Source organism: Perognathus longimembris, chromosome 19, assembly GCF_023159225.1.
Source record: "Perognathus longimembris pacificus isolate PPM17 chromosome 19, ASM2315922v1, whole genome shotgun sequence".
NCBI lineage: Eukaryota > Metazoa > Chordata > Mammalia > Rodentia > Heteromyidae > Perognathus > Perognathus longimembris.
Genome location: NC_063179.1, coordinates 37,018,858 through 37,035,973, shown reverse-complemented (window position 1 = coordinate 37,035,973; position 17,116 = coordinate 37,018,858). Strand labels below are relative to the sequence as shown.

At 37.6% G+C, this 17,116-nt stretch overlaps 2 protein-coding genes across 3 annotated transcripts in view; one reads left to right on the top strand and one right to left on the bottom strand.

Annotated features, from left to right (window-relative positions):
* Ndufaf2 (NADH:ubiquinone oxidoreductase complex assembly factor 2) overlaps positions 1 to 11,222 on the bottom strand; it is a 114,741-nt gene extending 103,519 nt beyond the window's left edge. The window contains exon 1 of the mRNA XM_048368100.1: positions 11,067 to 11,222. Coding sequence (XP_048224057.1) covers positions 11,067 to 11,193 — 127 coding nt within the window. The 5' untranslated portion in view covers positions 11,194 to 11,222. The remainder of the gene's footprint in view (positions 1 to 11,066) is intronic.
* A 159-nt stretch (positions 11,223 to 11,381) lies between these two features.
* Ercc8 (ERCC excision repair 8, CSA ubiquitin ligase complex subunit) overlaps positions 11,382 to 17,116 on the top strand; it is a 38,725-nt gene continuing 32,990 nt past the window's right edge. Inside the window, exons 1-2 of one of the 2 annotated variants that reach the window (XM_048368568.1) lie at positions 11,382 to 11,504; positions 15,966 to 16,061. In XM_048368568.1, coding sequence (XP_048224525.1) covers positions 11,428 to 11,504; positions 15,966 to 16,061 — 173 coding nt within the window. In that variant the 5' untranslated portion in view covers positions 11,382 to 11,427. Of the gene's footprint in view, positions 11,505 to 15,965; positions 16,062 to 17,116 lie in introns of those variants that run through there. The other variant, XM_048368569.1, reaches the window with a different exon arrangement.

Here is a 17,116-nt window from a genome sequence, read left to right as displayed (position 1 = left end):
AGCAACAGGTGAGAGTTAAAGGTCACTGTAGAAAAGTATAAATACAGAGAGATAAATACAAAATTACCAACCTTCCCAATACCAAGAAACATTTTAAAATACAGCAAACAGTAGTATGTGCATATCAATAAACATAAATGGAGTCACCTACTTAGGAGAAAATTAAGAATCTGAAAAAAAATTAAGTTACATGCTATAAACAAAAGGGACACCTAAAACAGAACAACTAAAAAATAAAAAGAGGGGGCTGGAGATATGGCCTAGTGGCAAGAGTGCTTGCCTTGTATACATGAGGCCCTGGGTTCAATTCCCCAGCACCACATATACAGAAAATGGCCAGAAGTGGCGCTGTGGCTCAAGTGGCAGAGTGCTAGCCTTGAGCAAAAAGAAGCCAGGGACAGTGCTCAGGTCCTGAGTGCAAGCCCCAGGACGGCCAAAAAAATAAATAAATAAAAAGAAATAAATAAATAAAAAATAAAAAGAAACAAATGGGTAAACGTGTATCAAGCAAACAATAAGAAATCAGAGACTGTGATTCTAATATCAAAGTAGAATTCAAATAGGATATTAAGTATGACAAAAAGACACCTTCAATTCTAAAAATTACAACTCACAATAAACAAACTAAATGATAGACATGTATCCAATAAATAATAAACCTACCCCTTAATAAAGCAAACACTCGTAGAAGAAATGTTAGATTTTTGAGACAGGGTCTTGCTATATATGCAAGGCTGGCCTCAATTCTTTTTTTTTTTTTTTTTTTGGCCAGTCCTGGGCCTTGGACTCAGGGCCTGAGCACTGTCCCTGGCTTCTTCCCGCTCAAGGCTAGCACTCTGCCACTTGAGCCACAGCGCCGCTTCTGGCCGTTTTCTGTATATGTGGTGCTGGGGAATCGAACCTAGGGCCTCGTGTATCCGAGGCAGGCACTCTTGCCACTATGGCCTCAATTCTTGATCCTATCGCAGCCTTTGGGGAATTATGACTACAGGAGTGTACTACCATACTCAGCTCCAGAGATGTTAATAGGACACTAATACCCAGCATGGTAAAACACAACCACAACAAAAACCAAACCAAACAATCAGAACCCCAATCAAGCAAACAAAAAATGCTAATAGGAAGACACTTTAAAATATTTCAGTGAAACGCAAATTATGTGGGGAAAATAGAGAGTAAACCAAAATAACAACAAATATTGCAGGTTTGGGGAGATATAGATATATATTTATTAAATTTTATATCCTTATGATAGGACAGAACCATTTCTTCTCTAATGCACATAAAACAGACATAATAACCAATCCCACATAAATTTGCATAAGAAAAATTAAGTTATATTGGAATTGGCTAAATGAATGCTTTAAAAAAGCATCAATGATTTGATGCCTAACCTCCCCCCCCCCCAACAAAACCCCAAGAAACTCACTTTAGTAGTAAAGACATGTGTAGAATAAAAGTACAGGAATGGGAAAGGACACATCAAGTAATAAGGAACTCAATGCAAGCAGGAATACCTATACTTACATCTGATAAAATGGACTAGAAGTAAAAAGAAATGTAAAAAGACAAAGGTCACTACATAAAGGGATTCATTCATTCAACAAGAGAAAATAATCATTATATATGTATATACACACATATGTCTACCCAATGTTAGCGTTATCAATTATATGAAATAAACATACATAATAATATCAAGAACCCACAACATTCAATCCTTATCAATGGGAAGATCATCTAAATAAAATCAACAAACAGCTTTCTTGTTAGCCTAAGGCACATAATACAGGACAGGAGTCTCAACAAAAACCAAAAGACAGAAAACACATGAAAAGGAGAGAAGATGGTTGAGGGAAGCTGAACCAAGCAACAAGTTTAGTGAAGGTTATGGTTTCTTTTTGGGCTGTATTGGGGTTTTAACTCAGGGATTCATGCTTGCAGAGCTTGCTGAGCTTGGCCCTCTACCATGTGGGCTATACCTCCAGTCTGGCTTTTTTGGAGAAGGGAGTTAATTGAACTTTGTGCCTGACCTGGCTTCCAACCTAAATCCTGTACATCTTGGCCTTCCGAGTAGCTAGAAAAGAAGTGTGAGCCACCAGTAAGATAAGCAAACAAAACAGAAAATAGTTGCATTAAACTGAGAAAGGGAATTGCTTAGGTACAATCTCTGGCAAAGGGTGCAGTTTGTCATTTGGACCACAAGATGGAGGCATAACCATAAAGATAAAAAACAAAGAAACCATCTCTTCTCTTAAAATTATAAAAACTAATTCTAAAGTCAGATACATTCCCATATCATTTTGTAAAAACGGAAACTAACAATTGAATAGTGAAGATTGGCATTTACTTCTGAAGGAATTTCATGTTCTGAACTCATTTAGGTGTGAATTCTTTTAAAAACAACTATTCAACCTATTTTCCTAACTCTTGCAAAAATAAGTTATATTTAGAAAGCTTTCAAATGAATTGCTATACTGAGTAATGAGAAAAATCATATTCCATCCGATTTATACTATCAGAGAAACCAGATCCTAATGCAAATATAGTGACACATTGACACAAATTGTTTTCTCACTAAAAAAGAACTAACAAAGCACCATTGGATCCCTTATTTTTCTTATCTATAATTCTGAAAACAGTAAAATTTTACAAATGCTGGGTAAGGTGCCTAAACATACAGTTTAGTAAATGATAATTATCATTATTATGGATATTGCTATTCTCAATATAAAAGTTATGAAACCTCAAAGCAAAAGACAGAAACTTTTTTCTTTTAGTCTCACTTAGAAATGAAGATAACACAGTTTAATCAATCAGCCATGACTAGTTTCCATTTGTGTTTTCTCAAAGATTCCACAGTTCCCTTCCAAGAAAACCAAAAGCAGCATCTGGTACTGAATTCCTCGCATTCATTTTAAAGCCGGCATAAAGGATGGACACTCATAACGCTGGAGACATTTCTTTCTTCTCCTGGTTTTCTCTGGTTGAATGTATGATACAACCATAGACACAGGTGAAATAATGTTTTAATTTCCCTTTGCCAAAATACAGTTAAAATTGCACTTAAGTGCACTCATACATTCATGTACAAAACTAAGGAAATTCAGGAAGTAATCTTGAAGGGAAAGTCAAGTCGATTAGAAAATTTAAAATCCAAATGCCAGAACATCCTTGAAACCACATTCTATAAAAATTTACTTGTTTTACATTAAATAAGTTTCGTTTTTTGTTTTTTTTTTTTGCCAGTCCTGGGGCGTGGACTCAGGGCCTGAGCACTGTCCCTGGCTTCTTTTTGCTCAAGGCTAGCACTCTACCACATGAGCCACAACGCCACTTCCAGCTTTTTCTATATATGTGGTGCTGAGGAATCGAACCCAGGGCTTCATGTATACGAGGCCAGCACTTTACCACTAGGCCATATTCCCAGCCCATTAAATAAGTTTTTGAAAGTAAGTTCAACTTTTCTTAGGTATCTCTAAACAAAAAGTATGCTTTAGCTAAAAAGCCAAAAATACTTCAGGATATTCTATCAACTTGATGTTCATCATAAGATTATATTACATGACCACTAACAAATTCAGAGTAGAATGTTGATTACTATAGATAACATGTATAGTTAAATTTTTTTTCTTTTTTTTTTTGGCCAGTCCTGGGGCTTGGACTCAGGGCCTGAGCACTGTCCTTGGCTTCTTTTTGCTCAAGGCTAGCACTCTGCCACTTAAGCCACAGCGCCACTTCTGGCCGTTTTCTGTATATGTGGTGCTGGGGAATGGAACCCAGGGCCTCATGTATGTGAGGCAAGCACTCTTGCCACTAGGCCATATCCCTAGCTCCCTAAAATTTTTTTATCAATTCTTGAAAATATAATTGTCACTAATAACATTATAGACTACTGACCAAAATAATTCCTACTGGCACTTAAAATTTGTGTTAAAAGTTAGTAGTTTATAAAGCAATCGTACGGGGTTATTTGGAGAAAAGAACTACATTCAGTTATTTTAGAGAAAAGACTACTTTAAATCAGTGTCCAAAAAAAATATTCAACAAACTGAGCTACAATTTTTGGAGCAAGGCTGCCATCTACTGGAAGAGATGATATGAGTCTTCCTTTTACAGAGAGGAGAGTTCCATTCCCATTCAAGAATATCACCATTTAATTGTTAGTGGGATGTAAACTGGTTCAGCCACTTTGGAAAGCAGTATGAAAGTTCCTCAAAGGACTAAACATAGAGCTTCCCCTATGAGCCAGCAATCCCACTCCTGAGCATTTACCCAAATGACAAAAGACAAGGCCACAATAAAGCTACCAGCACAACTATGTTGATTGCAGCATTATTTACCATAGCTAAGATAGGGAACCAACCCAGCTGGCCCTCAGTAGATGAATGGATCAAGAAAACATGGTATATATATATATACACAATGGAATTCTACAAAGAACGACATTGCCTTATTCGTTAGGAAATGGAAAGACTTGGAAAGCCAGACCCATAGAAACATAGGCTACATGGTTTCCCTCGTTTGTAATAATTAGTATATGTTTAGCAGAGGATCACAATAGCTCACTCAATACCTATGTATATATGACCCTATAAAATGATGCTAATCAAAACGAACTCCTAGATATGCAAAAAATAGTTTGGTTTTATTAATGTACTGTGTGAAGTTATTTATTTTATTTGTTTTTCTTTTATTTCCCTCTTTGGTTTATCCCCTGTTGTCACTGTTTTTGATTCTGGTATCCTGTGTCTTATATATATGTTTATCTGATTTGGGGAAGGGAGGGTAAATAAAAAAAAGATGAGACAGGGCTGGGAATATGGCTTAGTGGTAAGAGTGCTTGCCTCATATACATGAAGCCTTGGGTTCGATTCCCTAGCACCACATATATAGGAAATGGCCAGAAGTGGCACTATGGCTCAAGTGGCAGAGTGCTAGCCTTGAGCAAAAAGAAGCCAGGGACAGTGCTCAGGCCCTGAGGTAAGCTCCAGGGCTGGCAAAAAAAAAAAAAAAAGATGAGACAAAGGACAAAGGGTGAACCAATGCAACAGCAATACTCACAGGACACTATATTGGAAACAAACTTTAAAACTTGAGGGGGAGGGGGTAGGGAGGGAAGGAAAAATGGGAGAAAACAAGGGAGAAAACACTGCTTGATAAGAAATGTACTCATTGTCTTACTTATGTAACAGTCTGTACACCACCTTTACAATAAAATTAAATTAAATTTTAAAAAGAACATCACCATTTTGATCAATCATTTTGATGTTGGATAGTTATTTCTATTAATTATGTCATTATAACTTTAAGGACATTTAAGTTTATATATAAATAAAAGAAGGTAAGTTGTACTCATCTAAACCACTGAAGCCATACAAGTACACAGAACAATGCAGGATACAAATTTTGAATGACATTTTCATTCTGAAAGGCAAATAGATAAGTATCTTCACAGTCATTGATTGAGGTGTCCTTGCTGAAAATGAAACTTTGCTGATCACTGATGAAAGTAACTCCAACTTTGCACCCCACTAGAAAGAAGAGTTAAGACTCCCCACATTAGTCTTAATTCTTTAAGGATACTTTGGCCTATTTATTATTAAAAGATTCTTTAATTATGTTTTTAAGATTTTGCAAAACTACTGAGTCATTTTCTGTTGTAAAAAATATCTTGTTTTTGTTTGTCTGTTTTTTGTTTTTTAGTAATTGTAGGTCTATAAATGTCTCCTTTCATTGAGGAGCTGCTTTTTATTCACCTACTTTTTATACTCAGGTGCACGAAGACAATAATCCCTAGTTTCATGATTATTGTAAAGATATGAAGTAATTGGTTAACACTCAGTAAATGACAACCACCATTAATTTAAGTATTATTACTAGTAAGGAGATTATGGATGTTGTGAATGAAATGGAAGAAAAATGTGTTCCTAAACTTGCATTACAAATTAAATGTGTAAATACCAGATGAAAATAGCCACTGATTCATGTTTTCCTTCTTTGACCCCTCAAATCCAATATAAATTTATTCAAGAATACAAAAGGGGCGGTTATGCTATGGTAGAAAACAGAAAAAAGTTCCATCAAAAGGTCTGAAACTAAACTTGGCACCAGAAACCCAGGCCTATAATCCTATACGCTCAGGAGGATGAGATCAGGATCAAGATTTGAAGTCAATTCCAGTAGTAAAGTTGATTCAACTTCATCTCCAAAATAACCATCAAAAAAGCTGGGCTGTAGACTTGGCTCAAGTGATTGATTATTGCCAGCCAAGAAAGTAAGTGGAACAAGAACAAGGTGCTCAGTTGAAACCCTGATACTGGCAATAACAGAAAGGCCTAAAACTAGAGCCAATTAATCTGAAATACATAAAACAGACATGCTTTAATCAGAGTACAGATCAATAAACACTTGCCACAAGAGAAAATTAACAAGTGATACAGGATGAGATAAAAGAGCAAGCTCAGTAGTGCTGCTGGCCTACGGCACAGGTAGATGGAAAGAATCTATGGGTTCTCCAATGTGTCCTGAGAAAATCCTAAGACCTGAGAGCTGAGAGCTAAGACTGGAGCTAAAAGAAAGGAGCAAATGGTAAGATCAAGTCCAAGTTTGGAAATGTCACTAGTGCTCTGCAGGAAATCTGGTTATTACTAATGTGAACAGCCTCTGAGATGTCACACATCATCTAAAACACTAGATGGAACTCATAAGAGGCTTCCTTCAAGTATTTTCAATGTTACTATCTTCTGCTTTAATATTACCTTTTCTTTCAAATCTCGTCACCACAGTTCAATGGGATATCGTTCAAGAACTGTAGTAAATAAAGCTTATCTTTCACATGGTCACCACAGCCATTTCTCTAAGATTCATTTCTCTGTTTACTAGTTATCTAATATCTATAGAATCAAGTGCAACCCTTAAGCAGATAGGACTCAAGGCTTCTAGTAATCTAATCTTGCCTATTACCTCAGTAAAAACATTGTCTTCTGAAGTCAACCCACACGAAAATTCAATCTCTGACATTTCTTACCTGTTCCTATCTCTGACCAGAAATATTCTATCACTCTGAAATCATGCTGATCCCTAGAATTCTTGATCAAATGCTTCCATTTAGCTATCTTCCTAAATCCTCCCAGTTAGAGCCAAACACAGAGCACTCAGTTCTTTTTCAAGCATAGCTCTAACAGACTGGAAGTTGTTCTGATAGAATGCTAAACACCAATCTTCTGATCCAAGCTCTGAATTAAAGATTAGAATTATGAGTCGAACCCTTCTCTATACAGCAATCTTTCAAATACCTGAAGTTCCTTCTAAATAGTCTCCTTACAGGGAAAATTTTCTTAAGCGTCACAGATAGTAAGTGTAAATACAATTTTTTAGCATTTTTCATCACCAAAACCATGTTAGTTGGACACTAAATTTCCAATTATCTCCCTTAAAATATGGTGCACAGAACCAAACGTTGCACAAAATTCTTCAAAATTTGGATATTCATGATGTCCACTGGCAAACAACTCAAAAAATCCTTCAGGCCAGATTTGGTGGTTCATACATGTAATCCTAAGTAATCAGGGGGCAGAGACTGGATGGTTCAAGGCTAATCCAGGCTGAACAGTCCACAAAATTCCATCTCAATGAACCTATCATCTTAGTTTCAGTGGTAAGTGAAAAATAGTAGGATTGCAGTCCACGTGTGCCTAATCAGGAAGTATATCTCAAAAACAACCAGTGCAAAGAGAGTTAAAGAGGTGACTTAGCAGTAGAGCATCTGTTTAGGAAGGGTAAAACCTGAATTCAAACCTTAATAGCACCAAGAAAAATAAATTTTTATGCTGAACCATATCACAGGACTTTGGCTATCTAAAAGCTAATGACATGAAATCAAATTGCTATGACTGCAGACATGGTAATCAAGAAAGCTGGAACTACTTCTAGCTACCTTGTCTTTTTCTTTCCTTCCTTCCTTCTTTTCTGCACCAGTATTAGGGCTTGAATTCAGTGCCAAGACAATACTAGCCCTTAGTTTTTCACTAAAGGCTGGTGTTCTACTAGTTTATCCCTAGCTCCATTTCTGGCTTTTTTTTTTTTTTTTTTGGTGGTTAATTGGAGAAAAGAATCTCATGGACTTCCCTGCCCAGACTAGCTTTGAATGTCAAGCGTAGCTTTGATTACAGGTGTGAGCCACTGGTGCTCATAGTTCTAACTACCTTCTTTAAAAGATGTAGTCAGAATGCAAACCCCAGAGAGAATTATCTACTAAAACAGTTCTAGTCCTGTGCTAGTGGCTCATACTTATAATAATCCTAGATACTAAGGAGGCTGAGATCTGAACATCTCAGTTCAAAGCCAGCCCAGATAGGGAAGTCTGTGTGACTCTTATCGCCACTAAACTACCAAAAAGCTATTAGTGGACCTATGGGCTCAAGTAGTAGACCTCTAGTCTTGAGCAAAAGGAGCAGTTCAGAGACAGCACACTCAAGCAAGCCCTGAGTTCAAGCCTAAGTTTGAGCCAGCACCACCACCCTCTCCCAAAAAAAAACAAAACAGCTCTAACTTATATCCTTAGAAATAGTGACAAAGGCCTTTTTAGTGTGTATTTCTCATTTTTAGGAAAAAATCATTTTAGCTATTATCAATATTTTACAAAGTATTGTTGCTATTCCAAATAATTTTATCACTAAGTTTCAAAAAAGTCATATTAGGGGCTGGGGATATGGCCTAGTGGCAAGAGTGCCTGCCTCGTATACATGAGGTCCTGGGTTCGATTCCCCAGCACAACATATACAGAAAACAGACAGAAGTGGCGCTGTGGCTTAAGTGGCAGAGTGCTAGCTTTGAGCAAAAAGAAGCCAGGGACAGTTCTCAGGCCCTGAGTCCAAGCCCCAGGACTGGCCCCCCCAAAAAAAAGTCATATTAGTAAAACCCAAACATTTTAATCCTTTATAATATATATTCATAAGCACACTAAAGCATAATATTTCACACTAAAACATTTAACAAATTCTACATTTAAAGTGGGGTACAGCCAACATTGTGCAATTAATAGTTGACTAGTTCACAGGCTATTTAGTATAGATGCTAAAAATATTTTTTAAAAATGAAATACTATGAATTTGAAGACCATAAACTGAACATGTTAGACTAAAAAAGACAAATCCCTCAAAAGACACCAAAAATATTGTAGATCATTTAAGAGACAATAGCCTGAGAGGTCTTATATCTGTTAGTAATTTAACTTGTAGTTTAAAAAGAAACAACTTTCTCCACTGACAAAACTCCATGACTTTATGGTTTTGACAGTGGTTTATATCAAACATTTAAGATATAATACAAATTCTTAAAAAAATTCTTACAAAAATTCACTAAAATTAATGTTAGATGTTGGTAAGGATGAGGAACAACTGAAATTCTTACATTCCTATTGAAATTGAGGGGACTATCAATTTGCTTCTTAAAACAGTGAAATGTAAGTCTACAAACATTCATAGTAACGAAGAAAAGCCTAACTATATAAATTACTTGGACATGGATGTTCATTCATAATTTACTTGTAATAGCCACAAAATGAAAATGATTCAATTATCTATAAACATGTGGATGACTAGACAAATTAGGGTATATCCATCCAGTGGAACCTTAGCAATAAAAAGGATAAACTTTGGCGGAAGGAGGTGCATGCACGCATGCAAGCATGCACACACAAAGTTCAAGATAATCAAGCCAAAGAGTCCAGAAAAAGAAAAGGCATGCTACATACTTCCATTCATATAAAATTCTAGAAAATGCAGATTAACCCACTGTTAGAAGATTGTAACAGGAAGCAGAAAGTAGCATATTTTCTGCCCTAATAAGAGTTTAAAAGCTCATTAGGCAAACAAGCCTAAAACACTATAAAATATGTTACAGGAAAAGACTAAGCAAAACAAATTTAAGTGAAAAATCATATCATACAGTCACTATGTGCGGGAAATAAAAGAAACACAATTTTGAATAGTCCAGGTTTCTCAGTATTTGTGTTACAATTACCAGTATTATTGTTACAATTATTGTCTCAAATTCAAGACAAAAACACTAAGTAAAAACTATCTTATCCTTGGCCATGCAGCTATTAGGCAGGAGAACTGCGATACAGACTTAACTTTTCCTACATCCAAATCCTGATTTATTTATTTGCTTGTTTATTTATTTTGGCAGTACTGGGGCTTGAACTCATGGTCTCCAGATTGCTAGCTAAGGCCGCAGTCCCTTTTGCTTCAGTGATTTGGGACCACATGCCTCCTATGTACACTTCCCACGTAACTTGATGGCAAGTCGAGCATCCACACCTTGGCGTCCCAAACGTGCACGGTCGTGATGGAACAACACAGAAGATGGGAATGCTGTTACATGATGTGATTTCAACGGACAGGGACCTCTCCCAGGTCCCCAAAACACCCCACTCCACTACTACTAGGCACCAAGCCTGCAGAGAAACAACACTACCAGTCATGTTTCTCAAATGGAGCTCGACGAGTGTCTTGGGACACAACTTCCTGAGGATCAGGAAAGATCAGTGTGCGTGGCCTCACTTCGGACAGGTTTTGGGTGTGACGAAGGGAAGGGGACTCAAGGAACCCCAGACCAAGTGCCCCTGAGGAAGCGGAAAGACTGAAGACGCCCTTCTTCGATCTCTCCACTCGGCCCCTGTAAGCTCGGAAGCGCACACTCACGAAAAGCCGCAAGCCGCTTCCCGGACGACCCCGGGCCCCAGTGGGACGAGACCTCGGAGGACTCGAGCCCGTCCCCGTCGCCCAGGGCAAGGGCTAAGCCAGCCCGGGAGGCAGGGGCGTGGGAGCCGCGCCAGCCCGGTGCACCCCGGCCAGGCCCAGGGGGCCGGGACCGCAGAGCCCTACCGTGCCGCACAAGCGCCCGGAGAAGAGGCAGAGCTCCCCGGCCAGAGTGAAGGGGGCACACTTGGGGTCGTCCCTTCCCGGGACTCCGCGACCGAAGCGCGGCGCGTCCCGGAACCCGACTCGGTCGCGGTCACTTTCCTAACCAGGCTACCGCTGACCTCGTTCTCGTCTCACCTCTCCAGTTCTTGTACTCCGGGATATAGTAGTACTTGTTCCCGAAGTGGTCGGTGCCCACATGCTCCTTCACCTCCTTGGACAACGCTCCCCACGCGGTACGGAACAGACTCCGCGCCCAGCCCATGCTCGCAGCCTGACTTCCAAGCTGAAGTCTCCGCGCGTCCCTAGCAGCCCACGGAAACTCCGCCTACAGGGCTGAAACACAGCGGTCCGGTCCAATCCCCGAGCCTTTCTAGTAACGACGCTCCCTATTGGTCCTATCTATCACCGCTCGACCAATGGGCGGCTCGCTGTTATAGCCCGTCCCCCGTCTCTGTCATGGCGGCATCCAGTGTTGGCGCTGGTCTGTGGAAAGGGGATGCTGGGCTTTTTATCCTCTCGACAGGCTGGTTTAGAGGACCCGCTTCGCTTCCGGAGAGCGGAGTGCACACGCAGGTAAGGAAAGCCTTAACCGTTTCCTCCAGCCTTCCCTCGGTTGGGATCTTGATCAGTAGCCGGAACTGAGCGTCTGTACTGTATGTACCGGAGGCCATTGACCGGGGAGCCGGAGCTGGGTGTGGAAGAGCTTGCGTGCTTGGGCGCCAGGGTGAAGAGAAGAAGACCGCAACCAGTTACTTTGCCTTGGAGTTTCCTTTATTCTATTTCACTTCTCCGGTGCCGGGGCTTGGACTCCGAGCCTCCAACTCTGGCTCGGCTTTTTCATTCACGTCTGGCACTCTACAGTTTGATCCACACTCGTAGCTGGGCCTTTTCTTTCTTTGCTTCGTGGGTTAATTGGAGATGGAGTGGCAGTGGACTTTTCTTCCTTGTCTGGGCCTCCAAAGGTGATCCTCCAGACCTCAGCCACCTGAGTAGCTAGGATGACAGGAGTGAGCCAGCAGAGAGCCTGGCTTTTTGCCTTGGGGCTTTCCATTCCACTTGGGGATTGGCTCGAAGTTGAGAGGTTAATTGCAGATGAGAGTCTCATGGGCTTTTCTGCACAAACCACAATCTTCAGATATTAGCCTCCTGAGTAGCTAGGATTATAGGTGTGAGCCGCCAGTGTCTGGCTACACAGGCTTTTATATGGAATTCTCCATGGATTCCTTGCCAAGTAGCTTTGTCACGGGGCTGATCACAGTTTGACAGCTGGCTTCTGTCAAAGCGGACAACTACAGGAAAGAGGGAAGGCAGACTCAATGTGTAACCTGATCCCAGAAGTAACATCTCACCATTTCTGTTATATTCCAATCCACACTAGTTCTAGATCACACTCAACGAGAGGGAGTTACCTAATACCATAAGTAACAGGAGTTTGAAACCATTTTCTAGACTCCTCCACCACAACTGGGAAACAGACAGAAATGATAAAATTTTTAGTAGACATTAATCATTTCATTATTTTCAGCAATTATATGGCATTTTACAAACTAAATTGTATCTATATTTTTATGTTATATGTATAGAATGGTAAATATATTTTAAAATATTCAATGAACATTTAGCTAGATATGTTCTTCCACTTGAGCCATACCGCCAGCCCAGTTTGTTTTTTTTCCTGGTTAGTTGGAAACATAGTCTATCAGATTTTTCTTCTCAGTCTGGCTTTGAACTGTGAACCTCTAGATCATAACCTCCTGAGTAGTATAGGCATGAGCCACTGAAACTCAACCATTTTTTAAGCCACATTAAACATGATTGGAATGACATCTTCTGCTGAACTTCTTGTTAACCCCACTTAGTACAGAAATGATAGGAATTCCTCTTTAAATTAGTCATCATTCTAATAGGCTACACTACATAAATATATTGAGATTACTTCAGTTAATGCAAGAATTCACGCAAAATTTATGTGTTTAACACACCTCTGATAATGTGGTTTGCTCCAAAGAGTTCTGCAAGTCCTCCGTTATGATTAGCAAACTAAATATTAGAAAATGAGTGAACTTGCTAATAATTTTAGCACGATTAGTTTTACTTTGTAAAAAAAAAGAACATTACTAATATTTTCTGTAATGAAATCTAATACATTAGAAATCTAGTAGAATCAACAACAATTTAAACATGTGAGTCACTAGGGGCCTGAAAAACAGACTTTCTCATGTCTTTATTTAATTCCAAACCATGCTTGGTCTGAGGAAGCAAGTAAGTATAAGCCTTTGTCAAATTTCTGTGACTTAAATCTCTCACTGCATTAAAAACTAAATAAAATTTCACAATAACGAGAGAGATCTAGACAAAGCACAAGATGAATCCATGTGTATGCATACAGATTTTATTTTTCTCTAGAATGTGATTTCTTGCTGGAAACATACATTCTAGTGATCTCGCACATCTCATCCACCAGTTGTTCTGTGTTCTTATCAAAAGTCAATATTTGTTCCTAACCCAGTTAATGCCAGTTTTACTATTTAATTTTAATGTGTGCTGATGAAATATGCAAAAGAAGTGATTTTTGTGTGTTATGCTAAGGATCAAACCTAGGGTTTTGTGAATGGCAGGCAAGTCTTCTGTGTTAACTCACCAGCCTGAGAACTCATTAAAAACTAAGTAATGAAATCCTCAATCCAAACAAATGACTGAAAATACTATTCAGTAAGGTATGACTGACGTGACTATTATAAAAGACACGAGACCTAAGTATATAGTACATCTATATATGTCTATATAAAGTGATTTCTCGATGAAAAATAAAATATATAACTTTTCATTCTCTGCTTAGAATTACTATTTTACTGCTTGTTTGGTATGTAAATATGGCCTAGTGGCAAGAGTGCTTGCCTCACATACATGAAGCCCTGGGTTTGATTCCCCAGCACCACATATATAGAAAACAGCCAGAAGTGGCGCTGTGGCTCCAGTGGCAGAGTGCTAGCCTTGAGCCAAAAGAAGCCAGGGACAGTGCTCAGGCCCTGAGTCCAAGCCCCAGGACTGGCCAAAAAAAAATAAAATAAGATCTTTAGCATCCTTTACTCAACTTCATTGGACAACATTTTTTTTCAATCACTGAATATATTCAAGGGAAAAAAAGTTTTATTTTACCCAGATATTTACCATTTCTCTTGCTGTCTTTATTCCTGATGTGTGAAAGTGATTTTTTACATAATTTCTTTTCTTCTGATGATCATTGATCAATTCATTCAGAATAGATTTAATGGCTTCCTGATTTCTGAAAAGGAATTGAAGTTATTTATGTCATTTTACTCTGTAGGAAATTTGTCTTTTTTTTTCTATAGTTGCTTTATAGATATCTTATCTTCAGCAATTTGATTATAATTTGTCTGTGCATGAATTTCTTTGTGTTTATCTTAACTAGGATTGATGCCGCTTCTTGAATCTAGATTTATATCTTTTGCAACTTAAAATGTTTTCCACCATTTTTTTCTAATATTTCTTTTTACATCTTTTTCCTCTCTTGAAACCCCAATGACATAAGTCTTAGTCCTGTTTTAATGATTCCTCTAGGCCTTGAAACTGTTCTCCACACTCAATCTTTTTCCACTCCTATGTTCATAGTTTGAGTAATGCCAATTATTCTGTCTTCACGTTTACTCTTCTGTCAGCTTTAATCTACTTTTGAGTCCACAGTTACAATAATTTATATTGAAAAGTTCTAAAATTCCCATTTGGTTCTTCTGTTTATTTGCTAAACTTTATATCTTAACGTTTATTTCAACCATATTTGCACCATCAAGTCCATTTTACAATGGCTTCCTTGAAATCTTTGTCCGGTGCTTCCCAAACCCCATGTTATTGTATAAAATTTGGCTTCTATTGACATTTCCCATGCAAGTTGCAATTTTCATGGTTCTTCATGTATAGAATCATTTTGAATTGCATCCTGGACATATTGAGTATTCTGACAGATGTTGTTTCAGTCTATCACAAATATTGATGTTTTGTTCTGGCTGCAAGTTCATTACTCATATATGGGCTGTCATTTTTATATAAGTTCAGTTTTCAAAATACTTTCATATTTTGAGATTTTTGCCCAGGTGATACCACTCAGGCAAGTCAGTGTCTGGATTAGATTCATGTATTCTTTATTTAAGGTTCATGTATTCTTTATTTAAGGTTCATGTTTTCTTTATTTAAGGATGAGTCCTGTAATTAATAAGCAGTTGTTTGAGATTGCCTTCCTAAGCTGCCTTCTCCCTGATATTTCCACATTCTCTGGGATTCCCACTTCGGTCCTTCAGTCAGGACCTTGGGCTCTGGTTTCTGTGTTTTACCACATTTCCATATTTGAGGTTAAGGTTGTGTTCATAAATGAAAAGACAGATTAAAATAAAACAATGAGAACCAGATGCGATGTTGCATGTCTGTAATACCAGCTATCCATGAGTCAGAGACAGGAGGAGCATAAGTTTAGGTCAGTCTAGCCAAAGTTACTGTTAGTATTTGAAAGGTCTGGTGCCTGCCAACTACAGCAAAAAAAAAAAAAAAACTTTGACAAAACAAAACAATGTGTTTTTAACCCTACTCTCTTGAGGTTAGAGTTCTGATCAGTGTTCTGAGAAAATTCATTTTATTTAAATATCTTTAATTTTTACATCAAACATATTTTGTGTTTCTACTTGTTTTTAAGAAAGTTAAGAAAATTTTGAATTCTGTAATTTAAGCTACAGCCCACAAGGTGTCCTCAGTTAAGTTTAATTTATCAGAACTTAACTTTGTTCATGAAAAAATTGTCTCTAATTTTTTTTAACTTCATGAACTTTTTAACATTTAAGGTGAGCTTGTAATGTTATGTGAGATTTTTTTAAGGTTTGTAGGAAGTTTTTCCTTTAAACATGTGATAGAAGATTTAAGCATATACTTATGATTTCTGTATTATATGTGAACTTGGGGAAATAAAAAATTTGTTGTATTAAGTTGTTTAATTTTATCTCTTTTCCTCCTCTTTAACTTTTGAAGGGTACTGGGACTGGAGTTAAACAAAGACAGAGATGTTGAAAGAATCCATAGCAGTGGCGTTAACACTCTTGACATTGAACCTGTTGAAGGGAGATAGTAAGTTCATTATACCTGTATTGTCATTTTTCTTTCTAAATGAAATGTGAATAATCTTGCCTTGCCAGATTAATGAAAAAACCTACATTCTAGATTCTAAATTTTAATTCTAAAAATTCTAAATTTTACCATGTCATATATTAATCAGTATTAATTCGTATGCTGTTATTAAAGTTCAAATCAATACAGAACATCACATCTACAAAACATTGCTAAGTAGACATTTCTAAGCTACATTTGCATAAATATATTATTGATAAATCAATAAACAATTTATTGTGAGTTCATGGACACATCTTTATGTGATATTTGTAAAACATAATTACTGCTCACAAGGCTTTTAATGGGCAAACAAATACAAAAATACTCTGTATTTTGGTGAATTGAATTAGAAACAAACAGAATTTTAAGTTTTTCTTAGCTTTACCACTTACCCAGCGTTGTAATCTTTATAGTTTACCTAACCTTCCAAATTTTCAATGCCTCTGCAATGCAATAGGAACAATAGTACTAACCTAACATTTTTACAAACAATAATTGAGAAAATACATAATCAGTGCCCAGACAACAGTTGAAGTACTTGGGAAAATGAAAAGCTGGGCATATTACTCTATTCACAACTGATCACAGCACTACATTTGTCTTATAAGAAAGTTTAGAGTCAGGAAATATCTCTCACTGGTAGAATGTGTGCTTAGCATGCACAAGGCTCTGATTTCAATCCCCAGCATCAAAAAGAAAAAAGACAAAAAAGTCAGAGGCAAGAGAGAAAGGATGACGGTGGAAAGATTCAAAACCCTAAAGTCCTTCATGCGAGCTATAATTAAACCATATATAAAAATAAAGAAAATAGTTTGCTATTTTATTATGTGTTTAGCATTTGCCCAGGATTTTATTTCAGAGTGATTGATCATTTATATTAAAATATAGTAAAAAATGTTTAACAAGTTCTAGAACTTACCTTCTGCCATGGTCTCACCTATTTTTATACGAGAAACGAACAGAATCTTACTTTAGCATGTGTCTAAAATTTAAAAGATGAGCAGCGATAATTC